Below are 16,125 nucleotides of genomic sequence, written 5' to 3' on the forward strand. Positions count from 1 at the left end.
TCTCTTTCAATAAAAGTTACAATTCTGCAAATGTGTTGGTTAGTTAAAGTAAAAATTATATCAAAAGAACTATGTTTTGTCAGGGTAGGGCTACTTTTACATATGTTATAAACAAGAGTTGCTGAATTGGTGGTCTGACATCTAAGCCTCCAACTTGTATGAGTTCTTTCTTTCGATGGGTATGAATCGCCGTTCTATATTTCCGCACTTCTACATAGTAGGTGGCTAATGTGCTATCTATACAAATATACGCCAACTAAAAACTCATATCAACACACAAAAAAACGTGCCACTAATCCACCAATTCATGCACAAATATATAACGGTAACAGGAAAAAGTAAAATAAAAAAAAAACCATCGCACTTTTTTTGTCATTTGACATGTTTATACATCGTGCAGTACATTGCAATCGGTTAAGAAGGATGATTATTTATGCGCGTAATGTTCATCATTTATCCATGCCTAAAATACTAGTTGCCATTATATGCTAGGTGTGTGGATATAAACATTAGCTCTTTCGACAGTTTTCTTTTGCCAAAGTTGGGTGGGCAATCCAAACAGACATAATAGATCAATGTGACAATAATTGGATCCAGCAGTCATAACTGCATCAACGTACATCACAGATTTACAACACAACGGACTAAAAAATTCAAACAAACATCAAAACAAATGAAACTAAAAAGGACAACATTCAGCTTCTTTCATGTAAGCTTGGTCAGTTAATACTCTAGATAACTTTTAGAATATTACTCCAAATTCGTTGTTTAGCCCCTAACTGGTTGCATTCAAGTTTAAATTTTCTCGGTGAAAAGGAAAGGGTAAAATTGGCATGTTTCACATTGAATTACTGCACTGAACAAGTATCACTGCTCATGGACGATTTTAAATGCCAATCTGAGTTCTCAATGTGCCGAAAAAGTCCTGAATAATTGTGCATTTATGTTTGTTATATGTTTTAACTTTATTATTTTAAACAGTTATAACTTTCGAATGGAAAGTATTCAAATTTGTTTGCCTGTCTATGTTTTTTCTCTATAAAATATAAGGCAACATGGATTAATTTCCAATTAGACAACTATCAACCTAAGTTGAAATGCAGTGGACTGTAAGAATTTTTCGAAAATCGTAAAGCCTTCAACAATGAGAAAACTCAACACTTCAGTGTTATGTTGTTTTGTTGTTTTCCTCTTATAATTGATGTGTTTGGCTCGGTTTTAGTTTGCAACACGGATTTTTATTTCTCTCAATCGATTTATGACATTTGAACAGTGGTATACTACTGTTGCCTTTATCCATAACGAATAGTTAAATATAAAAATGTGTCCAATTTAGAACAAAACGATTTACAAAAAACCCAAATATGACAGATATGAACCAATGACAACCACTAGCTTCTAATTTGGGACAGGTTAAAAAAGAAAAACATTTATGAAGGTGCTTACCTTCACCTAACCTGGAACAGTAGTGTAAAGGCACAGCACAACTAACTATACAAAACAAAGAATGAAAAATAAATATGAGAAACAGCAGTAGATGACAATCACTCAATAACAATAATGCCTACAAAATATTGGGTCTAATATCCATTATAAGGTCAAAGTCATATGTGATTAGAAATTATTAATTACACAATTAAACACCATATGTAATGTACATAAACACAAGGAGGGCTGACAAAAAAAGCTGAAAATAAAAATTAAAGAGCATTAGCAGTTATAAGGTCAGAAATTTGGCTACTGACAAAACATATATTATTAATCTTCCTAATTTTCCATGTACAAACCTAACATTATCAAACCAATAATTATTTAGATTCTTTCATCTTTATTTTCTAATTTTATATCTAATATTTGAAGCCTTTAGGCGACCTATAGTTGTTCATTTGTGTGTCATTTTGGTCTCTTGTGGGGAGTTGCGTCATTGGCAATCATACCACATCTTCTTTCTTCATATAACAATTGTTCAAAACCATCATATTTTTGAAGCAATTGGACTTCAGCAAGTTTTTTCTAGATGTTTTGTTGAGTTTAACCTTTTCCCTTTCCTTTTTGAGAATACATGATTGCATCAGATATATATCTCAGATAGACAGTCCAAGAAAAAAAATTGGTTACGGTTCATAAATGGGGAAGAATTTATAACAAATGAACAGATGATATCATGGAAAAAGCTAAGATATGCCATGAGTTACATAAAAACACATAAGGCATTGATGCAGGAGCAAGGAAACTGATCCTCAAATGGCCTGGTCAGTCAACTAAATATTTCATCTCGTTTATTTATTTTTATTTAATATGTTATTTAAGACTAACAATAAGACATGCATTTACAAAATATAGTAAACAATTATCACAGATAGTTACAAATAAAACTGGAGACAAGATTTTATTAGAAAAACAAACTGAATAAAAAAAGCTCTGCCATCAAACATGACATGCCAATACCCAACATTCTAAAACAATTCCAATGTTTTTGATGACAGTCAATGGAATTTTGTATAAAAAAAAATTGTCAATTTTCCAACTTGATGTGAATAACAGTATAAAATTTCTTTTTTTTTATATTGAATTGATGTTCGGAAAAGGAAGACAAGATAAAAAATCATATTTTATGGTACATGTCTTGACAGGCATATAACAATGGAATTTAAATTATAAACATATAGTCCCTGATTTCAAAAGGTAATCAACATGCGACAATACAAACATACTAAATTTTATAAATATTTTCTTTTAAGTTTGTCTTACATTTAAATTCAAAATGTATTATTTCATTACCTTTTATAAAATTTAAATAAGACATTAACAATTCAAAACACAAGACAGAATGTCCCAGAAACAAATTATCTATTAGAAAGAAGACACTTAATTATTTACAATTGCAAAAAAGCTTTCACTTATTCTTTTTCAGAAAAATAAAACTGGACGGAATGTTACATTATTAAAAAGTGTATGCTAATATTTTTAAATCTCATGCATCTCATTGGAAAAACTATCAATACAAAACCCTCTGTTTCAGGAACATTATATTTAAAAATATCTTTTAAGTTATGTAGTGGAATTAAAAAGATATAATTAAAACATGATCAGGTAAGCAAAATAAACAAATAGAGCTACATACAAACATATGTAACAGGCATGAAGGGGGAAAAATAATGAACTACAACAGCATCAGAAGACATTTGGCAGGTCATGGCTACAGTTGTAAAATGAGTATAAAACATTTGTTATCCTTAGGAACATTATATAATTCAAATTACCATCAATATATCTTATATTTCAAGTAAAATTTCAGGTTTTACAGTAAAACCTAAAGTATAAGAGTCTCTTTTCGCCAGTTTTATCAGAAAATTATTAGTATAGAGAAAAACATTTACTCTTATAATGATATTGGCTGACTCTTATTTTTCCAAAAATAAAAGAAATGAAAAAATAGAGTTCTATGTTATCGGTTAAAATTAAAACAGATCCCTGATCCTATGTACCTTTGTTGTTCTTTTAAATTAAAAAATAAGTATAATTTTATCCATTAAAATTTATGAATTGAAGAAATATTCTTGATGGAGATTATACTGAAAATGACAAGATTTAGTTTTGTTTTCTTCAGATCTAAGTAGCAGGCGCGGATCCAGAGGGGGGGTTCCGGGGGTTGGAACCCCCCTTTTTTTTTGGACGATCAATGCATTTGAATGGGGACATGTAATTGGAACCCCCCCCCCTTTGTCCTGGGTTAGGAACCCCCCCTTTTTAAAATGGCTGGATCCGCCCCTGACCTGTAGCCTTAGTAAACAAATATTGAGAAGACCATCATAAGCCTTGAATCTTTTTTCATCAAATAGACAACTTTCTATTCATAATCCATAACATAATTTAGCTGTAGTACAATAATATATTCTATATCATATAATGTTGTAAAATGCGAAAGCTTTAAACTATCCCTGTTTCTATATCTAACATTTAAAGCTTGGTCCCTATGACAGTATATTTCCTATTCTAAGATCTAGTATATTTATAGTTCAATGGGCCTCTTTATTACAGTTCTGGGAATCTGTTCCACATCATTACTTCACCATTCTTTATGAGAAAAATCCTGGAAAAAACAAATATAAAATCATGAACCATAAGCATTGTTTAAAAAAAACTCCTATTTGTGACTATAGAATGAATTATTTGAACAAATTGAGGCAATTTGAGTACATATTTTCAAAAGGGCTGTTCCCAAATTTATGGTTTGGGATGGAAGGCACTCAACTCAATCAGATATGGGTGAATGTATTTTCCTGAGAATTTTGTAAGAATTTAAAGTAAAATTAAATATTTTCATTTTAAGAGTTCCTCTTATGTCCCTCAAGCTTTTAAAAGTCCCAAGACTTCATGGGGGATATTCTAAAATATTAAGATGAACTTTTGAAAAACATGTCTTTACATTAAATAATGGTAACTGTAATTGCCTAATTTGAACAAATGATGTTATAAAATATCCATGTTAAGTTTGTTTTAATATTTTGAATGCATTTAAAATGTCAATAATTATTGAGAAACGAGACTGTGTCCCTAGTACACGGATGCCCCATCCACACTATCATTTTATATGTTCAGTGAACCATGAAAATGGGGTAAAAACTCTAATTTGTCATTAGAATTAGAAAGATCCTATCATAGGGATTATGTATACTAAGTTTCAAGTTGATTGGACTTCAATTATATCAAAAACTACTTCAACCAAAACTTTAACCTGAAGCGGACTAACATATGAAAAAATGGACGGACAAATGGTTGTACAGACCTGAAAACATAATGCCTTTAAATGGGGCATTAAAAGATGGGAGTTATTTAATGGCCAGGCTCCTTATCAAAGAGTAAATATTTGATGCTTACGGAAAAAGTGTCGTTCAATGTATCAAAATGTGTGATGTCTCTCCACTTTTTAGTGGACAATTAAAAAAACTACAAATTACCTTTTTTCTTTTTCTCTACAGGTGCTGGTTGTTGTTCTCCTAACAAAGCTAAACATAAATCTTTATAGTCACCACTGACATCATCCTAAAATACAAAATTGTTTTCTTCAAATTTATTTTCCTTTTGGAATATGCTTTGGAACAAATCAATCTTATCTTATATTTTTTTAAAATTCTCAATGAAAGAGAGATATGGCAGAATATAAATACAATATTGAATTCAAATTTTGTAGCAAAATCTAAAAACTAACATAATTTAAAATCATATTAATTTTTAATTAAACATTTTAATAAGAAACAGAAAATCAATCATTAAAATTGAATATTTACTATACTAAAATCTTTTTTAAACATTACTTAACTTAAAAAAATCAATATACCTAAATTTATCTTATTTAAAAACTGAATGAATTTGCAATTTTTTTATTTCCTTGTTTAGTTATACTTTTATCCTGTATCTATTTTGGTAGTGCTTTAGTACAATACTTGTCTGTTGAGTTTTATTCCAAGTAATGTCAAATCAAAGACTTCAGCCTGGTTTAAGGAGGTAGACCTAGGTTAATGGAAATAACTCTTAAAATCATCAGTACGTTTGTGTCAACCATTTTCAAAAACATATTCTAAGCTTCTAGGTTACATAGATTATTTTTAATCTGTTTCAGGTAAATGCTTAAAAAACATTGATGAACTTGACTTTTACAAACGCTTAACTGATTTAAAGAGTTATCTCCCTGAACCAAGGTCTACCCCCTTAAATGCTATGCATTTGAAGTAACAGCATACACTAGGTGCTTTTCAATTATCTATCCTGATTCAATTACAAATCTTTCTCTAAACTATCACTTGGTAATTAGGTATTTAAATCTCGTTTCTGCAGATATGTCTAGTACAAAGAATTGTCATATTGCTATTGTATCATGACAAAATTGTCTTATAAATGGTTTTAAGATACTATTGCATACAGTTGAAAGGTTGCTATAGTACTAAACAGCCATCTAACCATCAATCTTTTTATTCATATACTTACACTGATGAACATAGCCAGTGTTTGTTTGTATTTTTTCTGGAATTCTTCTTTGATTTGAACCATGTCTACCTCACATCTAGACACTAGTACCCTACATAGTGTATCATCATCAGTACCCAAGCCCTTCATAGATTTGTATAACTCATCACAGAAATGAGAACTCTTGCTTCTAATGCATCTCACTGAATAAAACAAAACATTAGTTAACATTATAATAAACAGCATGGTACATAAAATCAGATTAAAATGTTTCCAAGGTAACAAAAATATTCTTGCACTACTAAAATGCATAGACTCTTATAGAGGTCCTTGCCTTCAACATTTCATGTTGTATAACAAACCCTGATTGGGTTTGATAAATTACAAATTGTATGGTTAAACATTTATTCCAGGTTTTATTCTGGCATTTTAATAAATAATATCTGTTTGAATGCAAAATCAGATTAAACTTATTTAAGGTGGTACCCAACACCTTCACTAAAATTAATTTGGCTCGTTTAATTTTCATAAAATTTTAACAAAGTATTTACTTTGGCCCTTTGACCAAAATATAAAAATTTCAAAAAATTTGAACCTACGAATTTATCAGAAAAAATACACTGGTTACATAGCAGTTTGAAAAACTCTAATTTTGATCACTGAGACGCTTAATATTCCCTTAACAACACAACATAATTAAAACGTTAACCTGATTTTACAGAGTTATCTCCCTGTAGTGTTAGGTACCACCTTAAGCGTATAGGTCTCAGTGTAATTGAAGACAATTCATAGTGAAATTTCTTTTGCTTACACATGTATCATTATATGTTTCATATCATGGAAATGAATGCTAAGAGAGGAGATCATAACTTCAAATTAATAAATTAAAACGTACTTTCATTTAAGATTCTTCTTATATCTGATTGTTTACTTTAAGGATGTACTTAGGTGAAATTAAATAAATCAAGAATTTAAAACTGATAATATAAGCTGGTAGAGCATTGGTTAAGGATCAAAATAAGCTAAAAGTATTGATAGGTCATGGAGCTCCTTTTCAAGATATTTAATATTTAAAATATGGCGGGAAAAGGTGGACTTGGACTTTTACCTTATATTTGCATTGGTATTATTTGTGTCTCAAATCATAAGATAGAAAATTAAGAATCTTCTAAAATTTTGGTAAATGACCTTTTATGAGCTATTAAGTCTTATGTGAAAACATAAATGGGTGTTATGGGGCAAAATTTTTTTACCTTGTATTGTATTGAAAAACACCTAGGAGTCCGAACATTTGACACAAATTCCAAAATCTCACCTAAGTACATCCTTAAATGAAGAAAACAATATAAACTAGAACATACCAACAGCTAAAAATCCTTTGAGTAAGTCCCCAGACATTTCACTCTTTAGAGTATCTTCTATATCTTTATTGGCTGCCTTAGCATACTCCTGGAATGTGGCTCGTAACTGGGCAAAACTCCTCGATACTAAAATAACATTAAATCTTGACTCATCTGTGCCCCATTTCTTTTCTCCAGCCTCAACAAGGGCTTGAGCATCTTGTTTAGCTTTGTTTCTATCAAATTCTTTACTTTCATCTCTGTTCGCTTGTAATAAACCAACTAGCAGTCGTTTAAAATTTCCTGAAGTATCACCGGCTACATCAGCTTCTAGCTCTTTGTTATATACTGAAGAAGTAAAAAACATTTTATTCTACATTTATTTTTGTATATCAATATGGAAATATCAATATAGAAAACAGTTAAGAAGTAAATCACTGCAGTTTAATCGTAGATATCAACAAGAACCCAAGATATGCAACTTTCCATTAAAGATTATGTAAAACTTCTTATGAGGGAGGGTAGGAGGGGTCCTGATCCCGAAAATCCCTGGCTTCAAAACATGCAATCCCGACATCCCGAAATTCGAAAAAGAATTCCCAGATCCAGAAAGGGTCAATCCCGAAATCCTGACCTTAAAAATACCCGATCCCAGAGTCCTGATAAAGGTCCTATCCCCCTCTCTTATGTAGTCTATGAGATCTGCATATTACATCCTAAGTTGCTTTTAATCAAATATTGTTTGATATGCCAAAAGCTTCAATGAAACACATACAAGATGCTCTGAAAGATTGTTTACATATAGTTCTGCAAACTACCATTGAGTTAAGCATGTTAAGAAGAGTTGCACATCTCAGGTTCTTATTGATATCTCTGATGTAATAAAGATAAACAAGAATGTGTCCATAGAACATGGATGCCCCACTTGTACTTTCATTTTTTATGTTCATTGAACATTGTATGTTTCTTAATGTACAAGGAAATAAAATACAAAATTTATACTAGATATTCTGAAACTCATTCAGCCAAAGATTTCTAAAATTGGTTCAGCAGTTTTAAAGCAAGCAAACTAGATGAACAAATTGTGAAAAAATGTCTTTAAAGGGCAGTAACTCCTTAAGGGGTCGATTGACAATTTTGGTCATATAAACTTTTTTGTAGATTTTACTTTGCTGAACATTTTTCGCTGTTTACAGTTTATCCTTATCATTAAAAATATTCAAAATAATAACCAAAAACTGCAAAATTTCCTCATAATTACCAATTTAGTGGCAGCAACCAAACAATGGGTTATCAGATTCATCTGAAAATTTCAGGGCTGATAGAACTTTACCTTATAAACACTTTAACCTATGTCAGATTTGCTCTAAATGCTTTGGTTTTTGAGATATAAGCCAAAAAGTGAATTGTACCCCTTTGTTCCCTTTAGCCATGGTGGCCATGTTTTAAGACAAAACAGAAAATAAAACACAAACTTTATTCTAGATACCCTCAGGATCATTCAGCTAAAGTTTGGTAGGAATTGGTTCAGTAGTTTCAGAGGAGAAGATGTTTGAAATAGTTTACACCAGACGGTTGACAGACGACAATGGACACCAAGCAATGGCAAAAGCTCACAGTTCCTTCGAAACGGTGAGCTAAAAATTCAAATTCATATTGATAAATAACATGACAATGGTTCTTATGATAAATGTATCTTTTACATATTCAGTTAAAATTATTCCCTCTACTTACATCTTTTATATGCCTCTTTAAATGCTTTTATCTGGTCATTACTCCTGGTACATATAACTTCTACTAGAACCTGTTCATCTGTACCCAAACCCTAAATACAAGTCAAAATATTTATAACACAAGCATACAATCAAATATTTATAACACAAGCATACAATCAAATATTTATAACACAAGCATACAATCAAATATTTATAACACAAGCATACAATCAAATATTTATAACACAAGCATACAATCAAATATTTGCTAAATTGATTTCAATGAAATACCATGATTTCTGTAAAAAATAAATTGAGTATATGGCTTTATTCCATGTGAAAAAACATCTACTTGAAGTATATAATAAAGTTTATATGATTATGTAAATCATGGATAAATCTAATGCTTGCATTTAATTTGCAAATTATTGACTGCTGACGAAATGTAACATCAAATGTGTGTGACTTATATGAATATGAAGGAATATAGATACTAAAATGAAAATTAAATTAATAACTTGTAATTATTGCAAACACGATATTTTTTGCATTCATTATTTTTTTACTTATTTTCAGGCCACCAAAATGAATCTCATTCAATGAAAAAATATGAATTGGATCATGTTTGGACATTTCCTAGTTTTCCTATGTTCAAACTTATGTAAATGAACACTAGAAAATATTAACTAACTCTCTCTGATCAGCCAGAAAATCTGGTTATGTTTTGATTTTTTTTTTTTGGTTCATTGCTGCAAGTTTTGGGGGTTGATTGCACATCTTATAGTTTCTGTTTAATTGATCAACCTTTTAGAAAAAAAATTGTTCCCTGTTGTCATTGGATGTTAAAAATTCCATGTACATTGTAATATTGAAAGAATTCAATTAAAGGGATCAATTAATTCAAAATACAAAAACTTCCACAATGTTTATAACATATGCTAACATGAAGATGAAGATCTGTAATTAAAAATAAAATTGAAAATTGAAATGGGGAACGTGTCAAAGAGACAACAACCTGACCATAGAACAGACGACAGCCGAAGGCCACCAACGGGTACATAAATATGGTATCCTAACCCAACTAATTTTTGAAAGTGATTTATTGTTGTGTCTTTCACAAGTAGAAAAACAAAGCAAATATAAATCTTCACAAATATGTAAAACTTGGATCTTTCCTCATTAAACTATATCAGGCAAATTTGAAAATTCTTAAATTAAATTGCTGCGAAATGGGCAAGTAAGGGCTAATTGCGAAATAAAGTATCAGTGAAAATCAGTTGGTTTAGAGTATACTTTACTCATGGGCTGTAACGGTAACTCAATTTTATTTGATTCTGACCAAATTGCAACTAGTTTTAATAAATTAAACTGTTCCAACTGGTCAGATATGTTATCATACTACTGTAAAGTAAACCACTTAAGTCTTGTATGTAACAAATACTTGTGTAAGTTCCAAAGACTTGCACTAGTTGATGCATATTGAGATTTATAAAACATTAATTTTAGTTGTATGCTAACCTTGATGGCTTTGTTGAGATTCATGGCATCAAAATCTGGTGAACTCATACACAGTCCAACACATAGTTTCTTCAATCCTCCACTTAATTCTCCTTTCAACTCATCTATCAAATCCTGGTAAAAGAAATTATTCATGAGTCATCTCATTATTTTCAACATTACTTATTCTAAAGTTTAGTTATATCTTTTATGTTGTAATCTTTGATGATTTAATACACCTTTTTCAAAAATTGGGATATTACTATTACTGACCTTAATTTTTAACCATTCAAATTAACGGCTGACTGAAAGAAGTTTGCAAAACAAGAAATTTTTTCTGTTGTGACAGGAGGAAAAAGATTTCAGATTGCTTTATTTACAGCAACTCCCTTGAAATGTAATTATTATCTTAAGTAATTTTCAAATAGGCAGATAATTAGATATTGTATGTGTAATTCATATCAAGTGCAACCTTTTGAAATTTTAAAATCAGAATCCAGTAATGGTAAAGTGTCCTAATCTACATTTGTGTTAAGGTCATTTGTTAATATGTATATTCATATGCTGAGAACAAAATTTCATAATGTGAAATCCCTGTAGGAATTTAATGATATTAGAAAGTAGAACTATTTACAATTAAGAATTTTCCTTACCTTTCCAACCATAGTTTTAAAAGATTTGGCAATTTCTAATCTTTGAGCATTGTCTCTAAATCCTAAGACATTTATGATAGCTTTTTCATCAGTACCTGAAAAATAGCAAAATAAATTAAACATTTTGGATGTCTTTTTGAATGGGATATTGTATTTAGTGAAAAATTTGTATAAGTTTAAAATAAAACCATTTTATGACAAGATATCAATCAATTATTACATAAGAAAAGTTTAAAATCTTATAATCTTACCAAATCCTTTCATAGCTTTCCTTAAAACTTCTACATCATTTTCTGCATTAAAGTTTTCTGCTGCTTTTACAGTAGGGTCTTCCTATTAAAAAAAATAAGAATAAATTCATGTGTGCTATATATTTAAATTCAAATTGTATATCGACCTATAAATTATACGAATCGCCAACAAATCAATTGCAACCAACAACAAAAATTCTATGTATTTCTTTTCAAAAAGCCTATTCACCTTTTTTTTATAACTTTAATACACTTTTTGCCAATACAAAACACTTTGTGACACTGAATAAATCAAATAGTCATCACAAGAATTTCCCAAATTGACTCGTTTTCTGGCATAAAACATAAATTTATTAGCTTTGTATAGTCGTGAATTAATAAAAATAGCAAAGAATTTGTTTTTACTTGTTTATGTGATTTATATATATTAAAAAAATCTAGTCATGCAGCCAGGAATGCTTCTGAAACATGAACTTAGGGCCCCTGTAATAAGGGTATGAGGTTTTGCTTTTTATTGAAGGCCTCATTATGATTTTGAGATGAAGATCAACAACAAATGTGGTGCTCCTTCTCTTCCCGTTTTGTCAAGGAAGTGAACTAACTTTTTATCACAAGTTAATACATTTTCTATTCCACATATTTTCTATCTAGAATGTACAATATTTTGACAAAAGTAATATAAAATTGTAAGAATGTTATCATTTTCCGCTTTCAGATAGATAACATTAATCGTAAACTTAACCAAATGGATAAAATTTAGTTAATGCATTTATAGGAGGTAACTTTTCCCAATTTACCTGTACATCTTCTGATTCCATTTTGACTTCTTCGTCAAGTTCTTCTTCTGTTTTATTTTTGACAGCTTCTACAAATGCTTTACCAGCTAAAAAATTAAAACAAAATTAAGTTAATAAAGTATTCATAATATCAAATATAAATTGTTAATGTTTCAAAAGTAATATGAATTCAAACCAATATATTGGAATGACATTGCTGAAATTATATCTGTACATAACACATTGTTCCGATAATGATAAGTTTTACACTCAGATTGTAATAATTCTGGTATTTCCAGAAATTTCCAAAAATTAAAGAAAATTTGTGTGATATGTTAATATTGGTGTTCTGCAGTAGACAGTAATAATACAAATGTAGTAGTCTTAATCACATAATATGTTATGAATAAAAAGCAAACAAGTTCTTTCCAAATATTTTCTTAATACCCTGAAACTGAAACATTTTTGACAACCAAAAAAATGTAACAACATAATATCATATACAAATTTAAATCAATAATAGCACAAACACCATTCTTACAAAAGCAATCACAAATACACAAAGAAAAACATTTTTGAATATGATGAACTGGTACTTACATTTAGCAGCAGTTTCGGGTGGTGGACCTCCGTTTATTATGGACAATATTATATTTCTGTAGTCTCCACTTAAATCATCCTATGAAATATAAATAATAATAATTAAATGTGAAATAGAGGTTTTTTTGGGACTTTAAAGAATATTGATGTAATTCTGACGAAGAAAAAAAGGTTGACCAAATCTTGATTATTGTTGTGACTGTAATATAAAAATTATACATACAATTTCCAAAAAAACATTATAATCATAATAATGTAAACAAAGGACAAGATGAAAATCAATTTGGTACATATAGATATGTGCATATACAATGGTTGATAGGACTTTTCATATACAAAATTTACCCCTATGTTACAATTAAATAAATAAAACTGCATTAAGTGAACTAACGCTGTTGTGTTTACTTTGGTGACTCCTGAAGTGAATACCTTGGTATGTAGCTAGGGTTGCCAAAAAAATTATTAAATAAAGTACTAAAATGAGAACAACCCTTCATGAGACTGCATTGTTTTAAAATATTGGTCAATATGTTTTGATTGCCGGAGAGTTGTCACCAGAACAATTTACATACAGAATGCAAGAACTGAAGTATAAAATTGATTGTATAACCTGAAGGTTTAAGAAAATTGAATGGATTAGTATTTATTCTTTAGCTGCCAGAAATTGAAATTTTCTTATTCCAATGCAGTGTTCTTACATTTTCTCTCTCTCTGTTTTTTTGGATATGAAAATATATTAACTACAGTTCATGTAGTACTTTTATTCTAACACACAAAGAATTTGAAAAATCATGTATTTTTGACACATATCTTAAAAGCTGTTTATATGATTTATAAGTCAATGTTGCTAATTAGGAATAACTGCCATAATTAGGTGATTTTAACTTATATATTTTAATAAAACTGAAATTGATTATTTGTAGTAAGAAAATTGATTAACACATATATGGTTTACTTACAGCCACAAACTGTTCAAGAGTTTGTCCAGTAAGTTTTTGGAATTCTTCTTTAATCTGTACCATGTCAATCTCACATCTAGATACAACAATTCTGACAAGTGTATCATCATCAGTACCCAGTCCTTTCATGGTCTTCTGTAATTGTCTGGCAAAATGGCCAGCTTTGTTCTTTACACATCGCACTGAAAATTCAAATGCAATGTCATCTGACTTTACATTGGCCAATGAAAATATTGCAGTTTTTTTTAGTTTTTATAGGTTTTTTTTCATTCAGATGTGAAATCCCATAACAGAGTACATATTTCAAATTTTATTTTATTTTCTAAATATAATTTCAGTTAATAACAAAAATAAAAGGTTAAACTTTAAATAAAATTTTATTCATTGATAGAAAACTTGTACATATTAAACTGTTTTGGTGTCTGTCACAGAAAAAACCCAGAGTGACCTTTTTAAATCATGTGCTGTACAGGCTAGATGTTTCATAAAGATATGGGTAAAACTCTAATAATTAGAAAATCACAAAATGTTTGATACAAAAGTCTTGCTATTGTGCTTCTTTGTTACATATTTATTGGTTTTTATAGTGATTAAGATTATAACACAAGGTTGACTGCTGTACCCCTATATTTCATATTTTAACCTATTATGTATGTTTGTTTTGTTCACACATTGTTGTCAATATAATTGAATTTGATGTGACTGTCATACAAGTGAGAGGTTTAGCAAGCTTTAAAATGCCTGTACCAAGTTAGGAATACAACAGTTGTTATCTATTCGTTTGATGTGCTTGACCTTGTGATTTTGACATTTGATTAGGGACTTTCTGTTAAGAATTTTCCCTTGAGTTCAGTATTTTTGTGATCTTACTTTTTTTTACATTTAAATATCTTACCTATTGTTAAGAATCCCCTCAATAAATCTCCTGACATCTCGCTTTTCAAAGCATCCTCTATATCCTTCTTTGAAATTTTCTTATATTCTTCAAAAGTTGCCCTGAGTTGTGGATAACTCCTTGATACAAGAATGACATTAAATCTAGATTCATCAGTTCCCCATTTCTTTTCCCCTGCTTCATACATAGCCTTTGCGTCTTGGTGAGCTTTGTTTCTGTCAACCTCATTACTATCACTACGATTAGACTGACATAGTCCAACTAAGAGACGCTTTAAATGTCCTGATGTGTCTCCTATAATGTCTTTTTCTAATTCTTTGTTAAATTCTGTAAGGTATAAAGTATAATCATTAGGAAAATACCCAATTCGCCAGTTCAGAATCTAATGCATTCTGGGTAATATTTTCAAAAGCGTACACCAAAACATTGTGATTGGTTTATACGTTCTAAACAATGGAAATCCATCCAATGAAGTTATGTTATTTTCATTTTGGTGTACGAACAATGAAATTACCCATAGTCCTTTAGATTCTGAAAAGGCGAATTATGAATAAGAAAAATTTGTGTCATAGGGTTAATTTTACTCAAGCCATTTTTGTTTGAATACTGTCAATTATCTCCCTTTGGAATTTTTGTTTTGTTGTATTGATTGTACCAAAGTATAGTGGCTAGTTTTGTTAAAAGCTTATCATTGATTGATTGTTGGTGTTTTAACACCACTTTAAGCGCCACTTTTGGGCTATTTCGTGGCGGATAGTTTTTATTGGTGGAGGAAACTGGAGTCAGGAAGAAAACCACTAATCTTCTATAGGAAAACTGACAGTCCTAGTCAACTAAGATTGGAGTCGAGTGCACCTGTAAGAGCTTTTCATGATTGTTTTTATAATTTAAACTGTTCAGGAAGAGAATCAGACCCTATTGAAAATTTCTTACGCTTATGCTACCTTTCTTATCTTAAATTAATGTCTTAGAAATTATCTTACTTTCTTTGTACACTCTTTTGATTTCTGTTATTTGAGCATTTGATCTTGTACATAAAATTTCTATCAGCACATCTTCATCAGTTCCAAGACCCTGAAAACATAATAACAGAATGGTCAATATGTAATTGCTTTTAAATTTAATGAAACCAAAAAAAATAAATTTAAACAATGTCAAGAAAAAAGATTTGCTTATATTGGCTTTAAATCATGGAAGCACAAATAAATAAGTAAGACAAAAGAATTTTTATCACAAATCTGCTTCACAGTTGTTAACTACACTAGTAGTTTCAATGATTATCGAATATAGCATGTAAATGAATTACTACATAAAAATTTCTTCATTATTTCTTAGTACCTGAAAATAATTCTGTTGATACTTTTTCTAGACATTAAAGTTTAACAAAAAACATATATTTGACCCTACTGATTTGTAAGTAATAATTGCCCAAAGCATTTGTTTCTAATTTCATATATTTGAAAAATATTGTA

At 29.8% G+C, this 16,125-nt stretch overlaps 1 protein-coding gene across 1 annotated transcript in view; it reads right to left on the reverse strand.

Moving 5' to 3' along the window:
• Positions 1 to 2,264: 2,264 nt before the first annotated feature.
• Positions 2,265 to 16,125, reverse strand: part of LOC139512069 (annexin A6-like) — a 31,493-nt gene continuing 17,632 nt past the window's right edge. Inside the window, exons 14-27 of the mRNA XM_071299389.1 lie at positions 15,637 to 15,727; positions 14,654 to 14,980; positions 13,759 to 13,940; positions 12,800 to 12,878; positions 12,221 to 12,306; positions 11,424 to 11,505; positions 11,173 to 11,267; positions 10,541 to 10,654; positions 9,042 to 9,132; positions 7,329 to 7,655; positions 5,989 to 6,170; positions 4,962 to 5,046; positions 3,777 to 4,093; positions 2,265 to 3,612 (exon numbers count right to left, since the gene is read on the reverse strand). Of these exons, the coding sequence (XP_071155490.1) occupies positions 4,080 to 4,093; positions 4,962 to 5,046; positions 5,989 to 6,170; positions 7,329 to 7,655; positions 9,042 to 9,132; positions 10,541 to 10,654; positions 11,173 to 11,267; positions 11,424 to 11,505; positions 12,221 to 12,306; positions 12,800 to 12,878; positions 13,759 to 13,940; positions 14,654 to 14,980; positions 15,637 to 15,727 (1,755 nt within the window). The 3' untranslated portion in view covers positions 2,265 to 3,612; positions 3,777 to 4,079. The remainder of the gene's footprint in view (positions 3,613 to 3,776; positions 4,094 to 4,961; positions 5,047 to 5,988; positions 6,171 to 7,328; positions 7,656 to 9,041; positions 9,133 to 10,540; positions 10,655 to 11,172; positions 11,268 to 11,423; positions 11,506 to 12,220; positions 12,307 to 12,799; positions 12,879 to 13,758; positions 13,941 to 14,653; positions 14,981 to 15,636; positions 15,728 to 16,125) is intronic.

The sequence above is a fragment of the Mytilus edulis genome, chromosome 2, assembly GCF_963676685.1.
Source record: "Mytilus edulis chromosome 2, xbMytEdul2.2, whole genome shotgun sequence".
Taxonomy (NCBI): domain Eukaryota; kingdom Metazoa; phylum Mollusca; class Bivalvia; order Mytilida; family Mytilidae; genus Mytilus; species Mytilus edulis.